General features: G+C 41.9%; 1 protein-coding gene across 1 annotated transcript in view; it reads right to left on the reverse strand.

Moving 5' to 3' along the window:
* The window catches only part of bbs9 (Bardet-Biedl syndrome 9), a 193,393-nt gene that overhangs the window by 156,150 nt on the left and 22,243 nt on the right, over nt 1-15,000 (reverse strand). Inside the window, exons 6-8 of the mRNA XM_079640904.1 lie at nt 14,287-14,461; nt 7,705-7,789; nt 6,817-7,039 (exon numbers count right to left, since the gene is read on the reverse strand). Coding sequence (XP_079497030.1) covers nt 6,817-7,039; nt 7,705-7,789; nt 14,287-14,461 — 483 coding nt within the window. The remainder of the gene's footprint in view (nt 1-6,816; nt 7,040-7,704; nt 7,790-14,286; nt 14,462-15,000) is intronic.

Below are 15,000 nucleotides of genomic sequence, written 5' to 3' on the forward strand. Positions count from 1 at the left end.
TTGTCTAACATCGGCCTGTTCATTAAAAGGACATATTCTGTCCTTTTTCAGGTGTATATCAGTATGTAGTGTCTCTACTTTAAAGAGTCCTCTCCTGCTGATGTTCAGGTGTATATCAGTATGTAGTGTCTCTACTTTAAAGAGTCCTCTCCTGCTGATGTTCAGGTGTATATCAGTATGCAGTGTCTCTACTTTAAAGAGTCCTCTCCTGCTGATGTTCAGGTGTATATCAGTATGTAGTGTGTCTACTTTAAAGAGTCCTCTCCTGCTGATGTTCAGGTGTATATCAGTATGCAGTGTCTCTACTTTAAAGAGTCCTCTCCTGCTGATGTTCAGGTGTATATCAAAATGTAGTCTCTCTACTTTAAAGAGTCCTCACCTGCTGATGTTCAGGTGTATATCAGTATGCAGTGTCTCTACTTTAAAGAGTCCTCTCCTGCTGATGTTCAGGTGTATATCAGTATGTAGTCTCTCTACTTTAAAGAGTCCTCACCTGCTGATGTTCAGGTGTATATCAGTATGCAGTGTCTCTACTTTAAAGAGTCCTCTCCTGCTGATGTTCAGGTGTATATCAGTATGTAGTCTCTCTACTTTAAAGAGTCCTCACCTGCTGATGTTCAGGTGTATATCAGTATGTAGTGTCTCTACTTTAAAGAGTCCTCTCCTGCTGATGTTCAGGTGTATATCAGTATGTAGTGTCTCTACTTTAAAGAGTCCTCTCCTGCTGATGTTCAGGTGTATATCAGTATGTAGTGTCTCTACTTTAAAGAGTCCTCTCCTGCTGATGTTCAGGTGTATATCAGTATGTAGTGTCTCTACTTTAAAGAGTCCTCTCCTGCTGATGTTCAGGTGTATATCAGTATGTAGTGTGTCTACTTTAAAGAGTCCTCTCCTGCTGATGTTCAGGTGTATATCAGTATGTAGTGTCTCTACTTTAAAGAGTCCTCTCTTGCTGATGTTCAGGTGTATATCAGTATGTAGTCTCTCTACTTTAAAGAGTCCTCTCCTGCTGATGTTCAGGTGTATATCAGTATGTAGTGTCTCTACATGTCTCCATGCTTTAATGTTCAAAAAGCTCTTTACTTTTCTCATACTGCCTGTGCTGCAGCACCTCTTTATCACCCCTAACATGCCTGGCTCCTTAAATGTTAAATCATCCATTGACTGAGATAATCTAAATGAAACGGTCACCCCATGTCCAGTTTCATGAAGAATGGATCATATAATCTTATTACAAAACCTAAATATTTAGCATCTCACTGGGATTGAATGCAGGAACGGAACTAAATGTAGTTTATGGTGAGAAGTAGAGCCAATACAAGTTATTCTACAGAGACAAAGAAACAGAGAGACAGAGGGAGGTAGACGGGAGTGGGGGCAGCAGATGCAGCTGTGAGATTGGAAGGAAACATTCAAGAGATCGCTGTTGTAAGTGGGGGTCGCGAGACCCCGAGTGGGGGTCGCGAGGTTATGATTACAAAATTAAAATGGAAAATTAAAATAATTTTTAAAAAAATGATATAATTTTTTTTATATATATATATTTTTTAATTATTATTAATAATAACGTTTGCATATACATTTTCAGGGGCGGACTAGCCATCTGTATCGTTTCCCCGCAACGAGGCTCCCCCTTTGACAATCCACTAGCGCAGTGTTTGTGCGGAAAACTGAAATGTATTCACTAGCGAAAGGCTAAAACCCCTGTGTTCCCTCCAGAGGGAGTTTCTCTCCCTGACTCCCCCCTGCCTGAAACGCCTCCATTGGACTTCTTTGTTTACTTCCAGAACATAGCGACATTACTACGTAACACTTACGCTTCTATTGGGTAGCGCTGCAACACATTGTACGTGATAGAGATCTCCCGCCCCTTAGCCTAAGTGGTTGACCAATCACAACAGAGCCGGCCAGCTAACCAATCAGAGCAGACTGGGCTCTGGTTTCAGACAGAGGGTGAAAAGAGGTGCTGCAGTACAGGCAGTATGAGAACAATAAAGAGCTTTTTGAACATTAAAGCATGGAGACATGTAGAGACACTACATACTGATATACACCTGAACATCAGCAGGAGAGGACTCTTTAAAGTAGAGACACTACATACTGATATACACCTGGACATCAGCAGGAGAGGACTCTTTAAAGTAGAGACACTACATACTGATATACACCTGAACATCAGCAGGAGAGGACTCTTTAAAGTAGAGACTACATACTGATATACACCTGAACATCAGCAGGAGAGGACTCTTTAAAGTAGAGAGACTACATACTGATATACACCTGAACATCAGCAGGAGAGGACTCTTTAAAGTAGAGACACTACATACTGATATACACCTGCACATCAGCAGGAGAGGACTCTTTAAAGTAGAGACACTACATACTGATATACACCTGAACATCAGCAGGAGAGGACTCTTTAAAGTAGAGACACTACATACTGATATACACCTGGACATCAGCAGGAGAGGACTCTTTAAAGTAGAGACACTACATACTGATATACACCTGAACATCAGCAGGAGAGGACTCTTTAAAGTAGAGACACTACATACTGATATACACCTGAAAATCAGCAGGAGAGGACTCTTTAAAGTAGAGACACTACATACTGATATACACCTGAACATCAGCAGGAGAGGACTCTTTAAAGTAGAGACACTACATACTGATATACACCTGGACATCAGCAGGAGAGGACTCTTTAAAGTAGAGACACTACATACTGATATACACCTGAACATCAGCAGGAGAGGACTCTTTAAAGTAGAGACACTACATAGTGATATACACCTGAACATCAGCAGGAGAGGACTCTTTAAAGTAGAGACACTACATACTGATATACACCTGAAAATCAGCAGGAGAGGACTCTTTAAAGTAGAGACACTACATACTGATATACACCTGAACATCAGCAGGAGAGGACTCTTTAAAGTAGAGACACTACATAGTGATATACACCTGAACATCAGCAGGAGAGGACTCTTTAAAGTAGAGACACTACATACTGATATACACCTGAACATCAGCAGGAGAGGACTCTTTAAAGTAGAGACACTACATACTGATATACACCTGAACATCAGCAGGAGAGGACTCTTTAACAATACATCGAGAATGAACACAGAAGAGTGCAGCGGCAGTCTGGAAGTCTTCCCGGAAGTCTTCCAGCCATGTGGGAATATTGATGTGCTTTTGATTGTTGAGAGGAACCATGTCCGAATAAAAGCTGCTTTTGTTGCACGGGCACATCATGTACTGAATGTATAGCCAATTTCCAAGGGTAATTGAAATAATCTAAATAATGTGTGGAACAGATAGTGAAGGGCCACTTGGAAAGTCATTTCAAATATCAGTTCTTGCAAGCCCTCCATCCATTGACTCTTTCCATGCATCTCAGATTAAGTGTAATACTCTCAATTCTGGTACATTGTTGCTTAAACTGAACCAGACTTCTTTTTTTTGCTGTAAAGAACTCTCATAAAAAGGTTGTTTATTGCGCCATGCTCAAAAGGTTATGCACAGAACTTGTCTTCTACTGTATTAAAGCATCATTCTGGAGGTCCGACCGTATCTGGGTAATTAGTTTAGTTTGCGGTGATAAGAATCGGCCTGCAGAGGAGTTATACCGTTTTCCTCTGTATCAAAAAACAAACAACTTTAAAGCTTTCATGCCTGGATTCCAGGGTAAATAAAGCAAGCATAAACAAAAAGAGTGATGCTGTTTTAGGATTAAACTCAGCGTATTGCCGTTATATGCACCTTGGTCTAATCAAAAACAGAAACACGTAGATTGGGCGGAAAAACAAAGCCTGAAATGTCTCGAGTAAGAAGATTTGAGGATGTTTATCAGAACCATTTCCAGACCCGTTGGCATAGTGGGATTATCATAACATACGCAGAACCGAATCTTGTCGGTTGTGTGTGTAAGAGGCCAGATGGGATGTTTAAGACAGCTGCACAATCATCACATTGCACACAATCCCTCTCGTTGCCTATCGGAGGTGAAGACAGGGAGAGGTGTATTGGTCTGGAAGCCATTAGCGGTCTGTAGCTGTGTAGCTTCACCGTACAGCACACACATACCTGTGGGATTATTGAGAGCAGTACCTACGGTTTCCATATGCTGCACATTTATTATAACAACATGTATTGCTACTGTTTGTACCTGTTTTATGAAGTTACATTGTTTGATATCTGAAACAAATGAAAGCCTGTCTGGGAGGAAAAGCAACGTTGTTTATCTAAATGTATTATTTGTATTATTGTGACTGTTATTGTTGTACATATTATTTGTTTACGGTTATTTTTATTTGTTCAAAATGATTGTATTATTCATTATCCAGCAGAGTCGGCAGTGGCTCAGACAGTAGGGGCTTGGACTGTGAGCCGTACGGTCGCCGGTTCAAGTCCCCGACCAGACCTAAATATGGAGTGTGGACTGCTACTTGGAGAGGTCCCAGTTCACCTCCTGCCCTGCCGTGGTGCCCTTGAGCAAGGCACCGGACACCCACCTTCCCCCCTCACTCCCATTGCTCCCCGGGAGCTGCCCACTGCTCCTAGTACAGGGTATGTGCAGGAATCCTGAAGTCAAATGTAATACCTTTTAAGACCCTTCCCATACATTTTAAGACCTCATCGCCACTTGGAGTTCTAACCGGTTACCTTGGCGACACACTTTACCTCACATTGACTATATACAGTATTGATTGTCCTTCCTCCTTATCTTCCAACCATTTGGACGCAGCCTTGCATTTCCCCATAACGATGTTGCTTAGCAACCGGCGTAAACGGGCCTTCGCGCGCTATCAAGCAGTGAGCGTGCGATGTCCTGTTCAGGTGACGTCAAATCCAACGGGATGCCATAAATAAACTACACAGAATCACACTACACACCTACGCAATGATTACATTCAGGCACACTGTAGAATACAACCTCTCTGGACCATTTATATACTTATTGAAAACAAGCTACTAAATGTAATACCTTGGAAAATACCGTTTAATACTTTTTAATAGCCTTCATTTTCGCTAAATTGATTTATCAACTTCTAATACTTTTTAATACCCCGCGGACCCCCTGTAGTACTCGACTCCTGGTACTAGGATGGGTTAAAAGCAGAGAACACATGTCACTGTGTGCTGTGTGCTCTGCATGTGAGACCATCTTTAATGTGAGACCATTAAAGAGGGTTTCATCCCTCCCATTCTATTCCATTATTATTATCACCATTATGTGCATGTCATTTTTACTGTATTGACTTTATTTAAGTGATATTATGTCAGTCAATGTCTTTTGCATTTAATTATGCATTGTTTGATTATTGTCAGGTTCGTTTTTTGTTGTTGTTGCTGTTGTGCAACTTTAAATGTTGAAAATAAATAAAGACAATGGCAAGAAAATAAAGAAAAGTAAGGATGTTTTTTCCTTTCCGTCTGTTTCACCCTGCACTTTGGACGTTCAACTTTTGCCACATGTCGCCCATTTCTGTAAGTGATCTATATCAAGTATCTACATTGTAATTGTGTCTTCATAAAGTTTAAATTGTAATGAGGAAAACAGACTTTTTGGAGCTTTACTTGAATAATTCCATGGTTTTTATCGCGCTGGTTTTACCCTAAACCACAAAGATGCTTTGAAAATCACCAAAATCAGATCGGACATGCTCGATATTCACTGCACGGCAACAATAAATTATATATCATACACTGGATCTATATACAGTATATATGTCTTTATTATGAAATCCATTCATCCTGCAGCATGTGTGTATGTACTTCAGTGTGTTCAGGAGTCTGTTTGAATGCATGCAGCAGAGCGAGTTGTTCCATCATCTCCTGCCAGCAGCTAGCTTCCTGCAGAGCCAGCCGCGGGGCACCGGGCCACAGAGCACTTTGTTTTTGTGTATTTCTTGTTTCACTTATGCTCAACAGTCTGCTTGTGGCAGGTGCACTGATGCATGGTGCAGTTAGTGTTGCTGCGCTTTAGTTTATTCCAGATGAAACACATCAGAGTGTAACCAGTGCTGCGTTTGAAGCTATTCTCACATTGGCTTTGCTCAGTTCTCAGCAAAACGACGTCAACTGGTTCTCTATAGCCCAGTTTTATTACAGTTTATTCCTGATTATTCCCAATTAGCTGCCTAACAAAAGGCTTATTTTAATTGTGACATTTGACCTCTTGCTTCCTGTAAATAGCATTGCTAACACCTGCAGTGGTGGGATGTAATAAAGTGCATTTAGTCAAGGCCTGTTATTAAGTGAGGTACTTTAAGTGAGTATTTCCATTCTAGCAGTTTACTTAGTTAAGATTGTAGATGCCACACTTTTACTTGTAACAGATACATTTTCAAATTAAGAATTGCTACTTTCATTTAAAAGCTTGGAGTACTCCATCCACCTTTAAGATTCTAATTTAAAACAGAAACAAGATGGACCATTTATTTCCTCTTTAAAAATCCATACAAAAGTCTTCCCATCCCTTTCCATTTTTCTCTGTCTAGGTTTAAGTTTTAATTCAATATTTGTTCTAGCACATTTAGTTAGGGCCTGGTTTGTTTGTTTATTTATTTTTACTTCCTGTTTATTGACTTAATTCATCCATAAATGCTCTTTGTTTCAAAATACAAACTCCTTATATGCCTTGAATTGGAGGGGATGATATGGAGTAACATACTTAGAGTCAGATGAATTAGTTTCTACTGCCAACTTGCATATGTTGGGCAGTTGCACTAGGTACTCAACATGTCCTGGTTCACAGCAGGACTCCATGAGCTGGAAAACGGGCTAAAGGTGTAATATCTCTTCATAGACGAGGGGCATCTTGCTGCTTAAATGTCAGGTTACCTGAGCTGTAGGGCAGGAAGCAGCTGGGGTTGAACTCCAGTTTCTTCATGAAGCGGATCTGGCCGTTGTCCCGCAGACAGTAGAGGTTCCTCTCACCCAGGACGAAGATGGAGGAGGGGGAGGAGGAGGAGGAGGAGGAGGGCACACACAGATCCAGGGCCTGTTCTCCCAGGACAAACGTCCAGTCAGGCTGAAGGAGAGTACATTAGATTGGATTTAATACGCTTTATCTATCACAAGTTAGGAAATGGTTTTGTTACGGCAGCGTGAGTTTAAAAAATAAATAAACAGCAGAAAGATCAATGTGAATCTATAGATAACACAATATAAAATATGATACGATAATCATTTATTGCCAGATCAAGTCTGAAATGTGAATCACAGCAGCTCCATGTGCAACATCAAACAAGGACAGATATTAAGACACGATACAAGGAAAAAAAACATTTAACATGACTTCAATATAAATAAATATACACACACACACAATGAAGCAGTCACTGAGAAACAGTGTGTGAGTGTGTGTGAATGTTTCCTTGAGCAGGTGGCACCTTGTGTGGCTGACTTGTATGTGAGAAACACTTTGAGGGGGCAAGAAGAATGGAAAAGGGCAATATAAATGTAGTCCTTTAATCATTCATGTTAGCGGACCAGTGTTATTGTTTTTGAGGATAGTTCCCAGAAACATTACCAGGTCCCAAAATATGAATTCCTCTGTTGTTTACATTTGACTCGAGGAATACAAATAATTAAACCATTTCATGCTCAAGCTGCATAAGTGACGGAAACTGACTGAATGTCACTGCACACATATAGTCAGTTTATCCGTGGCAGCTGGTGTTTTTATAGACTCACCGTCAGCCTCTTGCCTCCCGTCTTCAGCGGCAGATCGGCATCCTGTCGACTCTCTGCCTCTGCAGCCACAGCCAGAGTCTCATACCTGAGAAAGAGAAACACACAGATGTTTACACACACACACACACACACACACACACACACACACACACACACACACACACACACACACACACACACACACACACACACACACACACACACACACACACACACACACACACACACACACACACACACACACACACACACACACACACACACACACACACACACACACACACACACACACACACACACACACACACACACACACACACACACGTGTCAGTGGATCACACTAAATCTCCTGTCAGCATCAGCGTTAAGGCTGCTGCACGCCGACCACCGTTTGCAAGTTGCTTTATGAGCTGTTTCTGAGCTCTCTGCAAACAGACACACAACTGTCAGACATGTAAAAGTGTCAAGGAATGTGTTTGGGTTATGTCAATGTTGGTGTGGGGGGGGGGGGGGGGGGGGTGTGTGTGTGTGTGTGTGTGTGTGTGTGTGTGTGTGTGTGTGTGTGTGTGTGTGTGTGTGTGTGTGTGTGTGCTTCACTGGGTAATTAAAATCACATACGTACCTGTGAATCATTCGTTTCATTTGCTAGAGAGTAGGGAGTCTTGATATCTGTTCAGCGCACATGGACTATCGCCCTTTTTTTTTTTTAAATATACCTCTCAGTGGCTATATGTGGGTACTTTTAACAGAAAAACATTAAAATGATGGTAACTATAGAACTAGGGAATAGACTAGAAAAATACACAATTAGCTACTTCAGTTATGGCTGGCGTAGCTGCAAGTGAAATGCTTTGCTTAAGGACACTTTGCAGGGAGCATTTCTCATTTAAGAATTCCCCTTTAGATATTCCACAGCCAGCCTAAAAAATAACTCTCTGGTTACAAATTGTGCTTCTTTTACCACAAGCCCAAGACCACAACGACATCAGCTTTTTTCCTGAGAGAAATCCCCTCTGTGAGTCCAGAGCAGACATCACGTATTCACATTCTAACTCTGTAAAACATGATCGTTATAAAGTGAATCCGCAGCGAGCGTCTCATATTGCCCCTTCCTCTTTTACAGCTTCTGTCAGGTCAGTCAACAAGCCGCCGACCCCGGGATCTGCGGTCGATCAGTTTTAATCAGCGAGCTGTTTAACGATAAAGTGGTCCGACTGATCTGTGGTCAGTTGATTTTGGCCTCTTCAGCTTTAGGAGTTTTCCAGTAAGAAGCTGGCAGTGGGAGCAACTTGGCTGGAAGCTATCCTTCTCCTTTAACACCTGGATGAACGGAGAGGTCCAAAACCGACCCAGCCCGACTCCGGAGCACAACCCAAACACGACATAACAGCCGATTTATCCACTCACAGTTTTCTCACTCTGTGTTATATATGTGGGCCGTGGACGGACTGGTAATCACAGCTGGCAGGTACGAAATCCACTTTAAAATCGTAATGGAGCGTAATCCAATATGGCTGCCACATTATGGCCACTGGTTGGGATTCGTTCCAGCCATTTAAAAAATGATATTTCTCCTCTGGCTTTAGTGGTGTGAAAAATCTAATTGGACAAATTGGACAAACTGACAGCACATGAAGAATGCAGTATGATGTGCAATGAGTGTGTGAAGTTTTATTGGTCGTGTTGGATACTTAAAAAAATTCAGTACGTGCACATAATATACACTCATGTACTATTTAGCAACTGTTACGCTTATTCTGTGACAATTAGATCAATGTTTGATTTTATTTACATTTCTAGCTCTTTTTTCAACTGTTGCGATTTTACTGGTTTGTCGTTTTCCCTTTGTTGTGTGAGTGAACAGAGCATGTTATGATATGTGTATAAGACATGAATTTAAAAGGCTGTATTTCATATGGTTAAAATATTAAATACAGATATTTTGGGGAATATTTTGCCTTCCAAATTGTCAAGTCGCATCAAATTGCTTGAGGAGCATTTCATTTTTAAACCTGGATAAGTGTATTGAGAGGCGAAGTACCGCCCATCTACTTCCGCCCCAGGGGACCTTATTTTGGAAAAATTATGTATTGAAGTCAATGGGGAGAGAAAGATTATCTTTCGATCCCGTTTGAATTGTGCCACGAATTACACATATGATGTTTGTCAATCTTAAAAAATAATTTCCATGTCAAAAAAGTCTCAGTTTGTCGTAAAACTGTTGAAATATAAGACTATGAAAAATAAGCAACTACTGTAGAAAGACTACAAATCCCAGAATCCCGGTCCCGCATGCTGGCTCTTACGGAACAGACTAACTCCCCTTGTGTGTGTGTACAGCTCTCAACATGCCCAGACTTGGAGTGATTTTCACCTCTTTTCATACTTTCCGCCTCATTCTGAAAGAAAGAAGTGAAATGTGCCAACGTGACGGCCGTCTTGGTGTTGGTGCGAGATGGGAGATGTAGTTCATTGAGCGGTTTCACACAAAACAAAGTGTTACTTCACAGTTTTACAACATATTTTTTTGACTTGACAAACATCATATGTGTGATTTGTGGCACAATTGAAACGGGATCGAAAGATAATCTTTCTCTCTCCATTGACTTCAACACATACTTTTTCCAAAACAAGGTCCCATGGAGTTCCCCCGGAAAGGGATGGACTTCGCCTCTCTATTATTATGTGCAACCATAAATGAGCTGTTAATTCCTCATAACACTGTGTACATATCAGTAAATGAAGTGTTTGATTTGTGCAATGCAACAAAAGATGAATAGTTGTGGATGTATCCGTGCAGTAGCCGTACCCTCTGTGCTTTTATGAGAAACTAACGAGCTGCTTTGTGGATGACTGCCAGAAGAGAAACCTTTTCAATCACACCGTGTCCATTTCCTGGGGAAGAAAATGGACTAAAATATATATTAAACATGTAGGCGGTTTTAGGCTTTTAAAGCAAAACTCAACATATAGACAGGCCGACTCCAGCATGAGTGAATAGTTTAAATTCAGTCTAATAGTCCTAAAAAAGCACCTTAAAATAACTGTGTTCTTTGCCTCTGTTTTCATATTGCTATTCTAGCCTTCACTTAGATGTCTTATTAATGATGGGAAATGAAGTAGGCTTGAATAGATCAAAAGTGTGCATGTGTGTGTGACTGTGTGTGTTCAGCTCCATCCATCAGAAGTTGGTTGGATGTTGATTTAAGTGTTATGAACGAGGGTAGAAATCACACAAAGCCCTGTGTGTGTGGGACAAATTAAAAAACCACAAAAATCTGATTATTCACCTGCATGCATGTGAGGAGGGGGAAAGGGACACACACACACAACACTTTTTTTGTTTCGTCAAAGTGTGTGCGGTAAAGCTGGTGTGCTCTCTCATACACATGTGTTCGTAGTGTGTGAGTGTGTGTAGTCAGTATCAGTCATCATGTAGAGTGTAGGACACTTTGAGGAAACACTGTTCTCATTTATATGAAAGAGGATCTCTCGGAAAGGCTCCGCAAACAAACACACTCATTTACCTGAAACATATACATCATACCAGCATACACACACACACACACACACACACACTACACAAACACACACACTACATGCATTGCACATGCTCTCTCGTTGCATGGGTAAACACAAACTGAAATATCAAAGCTGACGCCAATAGATACACACACACACACACACACACACACACACACACACACACACACACACACACACACACACACACACACACACACACACACACACACACACACACACACACACACACACACACACACACACACACACACACACACACACACACACACACACACACACACACACACACACACACACACACACACACACACACACACACACACACACACACACACACACACACACACACACACACACACTCATCAGGGCAGGAGTCAGTCCAACAGGCTAAATACACTGAGAACAGTTTGACCAGTCATCTGATATTAAATGTATAACACTGACCCCGTCGTCTGATATGGGATACATATATATATATATATATATATATACACAGGCTTGGAGAGTAGTGGATTACATTTAACGGGATTATCAGAATACAAAAATGGTATTACCTAAAGTTGGTCAATCATCAGACATGAGCGATGGTTAGATAAAGGTTTCACTCTTAAAGAGCTGCTTAAGATGTGCATAGATCCCTAGATAGATACGTGGGTGTACCTACACTTTAAAAATGACACGTTTAAAAGACAAGAAAGTGCATACCGAGTGATTTTGCACAAGAGTCAGGTATGGAAATTAAAATCTTAAACGGCTGCCTTATAATGTTCTAAGAGCCATGGCCAAGAAATAAGGGTTTGAAGATTGAATCACATTTGAATCCATATCTAAAAGTAACCCAGAGTTATATTAAGCTTTCTCATCCAGTCCTCATTATTATTGTTTAAAATACTGATTTATTATTTATCGAAACATTTTACCTCAGCCAAGTCGATCCCAAAGCATTTAAGTTTAAATATAATTTGTTACTGCTTTCTTAGAGTTGAATTGGGGCCTGCGACTACTTTGCTAATGAGCTGCTAATGAACTTCCTGATGCTCTTGTTCCACATTGAAAGCTTTGATTGTGAAGCATCTGAAGGAACATCGTTGTTAGAGATGATATAGTTTGGTGTAGACACATTAACACTGCATTGAAAATCACACGCTTGTTGCTGTAGGTAATTCAGTGCCAAGCATGTGTAAAGGTACTCAGTGACTGCTCTATGTGACATACAGGTACATCACTGGGCTGTGTGTGTGTGTGTGTGTGTGTGTGTGTGTGTGTGTGTGTGTGTGTGTGTGTGTGTGTGTGTGTGTGTGTGTGTGTGTGTGTGTGTGTGTGTGTGTGTGTGTGTGTGTGTGTGTGTGTGTGTGTGTGTGTGTGTGTGTGTGTGTGTGTGTTCAGGGGGATTAGTCAAGTCAGTGTTTCCACGCTGATATTGAATCTGTAAAATCTCTTGATACTGGTGGGGCATCCAGATAACAAACAGCTGGGAGAGAAAGACACACACACACACACACACACTTCTGAAAGCTCTCCATGCCTGTGCCAGAGTGAAATGGGAAGTGCGCATGTGCTTACATTAAAGAGAGGTACTTTCCGATCAAATTGTGTGTGTGTGTGTGTGTGTGTGTGTGTGTGTGTGTGTGTGTGTGTGTGTGTGTGTGTGTGTGTGTGTGTGTGTGTGTGTGTGTGTGTGTGTGTGTGTGTGCACGCGTGCGTGCGTGCGTGCGTGCGTGTGTGTCTACATCCAGATGCCTTTAAGATGGTGCGGAGTGAGTCAGGCTCACTAACCATCAGCAGCTGATAGTGAAGACAGTGGAAAGTAGAGCAGCGCGATTTGATAAAAACAGAACTAATTCAACTGTATTTTGACTGATAGGGCTGATATCTGATACGGCTGATATCTGATACGGCTGATATCTGATACGGCTGATATCTGATACGGGTGATATCTGATACGGGTGATATCTGATACGGCTGATATCTGATACGGCTGATATCTGATACGGCTGTTGGGATATATACGAATTATCATTACTCTCTATCATTGAAAACACGACTTAAAGGTCCCCTATTACACTGTTTCACATCAATATATTCCAGGTCTCAGATACAAAACCTGTGATTGGCTGAAACACCAAACAGATCATTGCATCATTACCCATAATCCCCTCTGTTTCAGCCCTGTTTCCAAAGTGCTGATTCTCTGTCTGTTACTTTAGATGAAAATAAGGAGCCCCTCCCCACGCCCCTCTGAGAGACATTTGGTTACAAAGAACTCAATGGTGCTCTAGTACCTCATTCACACCAACGGTGTTTCAGGGCCGGTTCGGAGCTGGAGCTTGAAAAGCACCGGGTTTTCCTCTTCACACCGCAGCGGAGCAGCCTCTTAGCTCCGGAATCCGGTTCATTTCGAGCACCAAAAAATAGTCCGGCCGGAGCAAAAGTCACGCTTACGTCGAGGCGGGGGCAGGGGCGGGATCAACTCCTGAACAACAACAAAAAGCTGGTGTTTTATCCAGTTTGTACACAACGATGGAGAAACTTAACAAGCAGCAGTGGTCCACTGAAGAGACCAGCTACCTACTGGGAGTCTGGTCTTCTGAACAGGTACAGAGGAAGCTGGAGCACAATCGGCCATTGTTGTTGATGTCGGTGTCAGCTGTGAGGGGTTTCCGCGCGGTTTGGCTTTATGAAGAAGGCACGCAAACGGTTACATCATGACGCAAACGATGACGCAATGACGCAGCACCAGTCGGACTCTGGGCGGTGTGAAAAGAGCCTGAGCTAAACCGAAGAACTGGTTCTGAACCTGAAGAGCTCTAGCACGGAGCTTGAACCGGAGTTGCGTTGGTGTGAATGAGGTATAGGAGGAGATTCAGGTGAAAAGGTGGGGGGGGGGGGGTACGTTGGTTGGTGATTGGCTAATGGTTATACAAGACAACACATCGTTATGACATCATAAAGTGGCCAAAATCTGATCAGCTCCTTTTCAGACAGGTTTTTATATAATAATAGGTGACCTTTCAATGGCTTCATCCGTGCACCTACTTGTAGCTCTCCAGCTGGCGTGCGGCGGACACGGTGAGGAAGCTGTCGGTTCTCCGGCTGTAGGCCAGCGGGCCGGGCAGCAGGAAGCCGGGGAGGAACCTGCCGAAGGTGTAGCTGTCCTGCTCCACGAACATCAGCATCCCGTCCATGGACTGGATACACAGCGAGTGGTGACCTGAGAGAGGGAAGACGTGATCACTGGGGAAGCCCTGACATACAGCTGGTCATTGTGATACACTGAAACTTTCATTGAATGTATCATGTCAACAGATTTCAGATTGTGAAAGTAGGCAGGGTTTGAATGTTTGCCCTCTAAGAAAACGTATTGCTTGATGTCTCTTTGAACACAATGGATACTTTAAGGAGAGAATTCACTGGGCTTTGTTGACATGTAAAACATCAGCCCAGTTGAGGTTTGAAAAGTCACTTTTTAACTCAGCAAAAATAAATGTTATTTTGACAGCTGTTCAAATGTGTATAAGCCCAAACCCCGTAGCTAAAAAGGCTCTTAAATGTTTTTAAATATATATATTTTTCTAATAGATATGACTCTGCTGTTTAAAACGTTTAAGTATTTAAACACAAGCAGCAACAAAACACATTCATGGCTTCTGTTTCATTTCAGCCGTGATGTCGTGTTGTGCAATGAGGTGTGTTTCTTCCTCTGGCTGAATCTGATAACTCCATTAACACCTCCACACACACACACACACA

The sequence above is a fragment of the Notothenia rossii genome (genome assembly GCF_949606895.1).
Source record: "Notothenia rossii genome assembly, chromosome: 7".
In the NCBI taxonomy this organism is placed as follows: domain Eukaryota; kingdom Metazoa; phylum Chordata; class Actinopteri; order Perciformes; family Nototheniidae; genus Notothenia; species Notothenia rossii.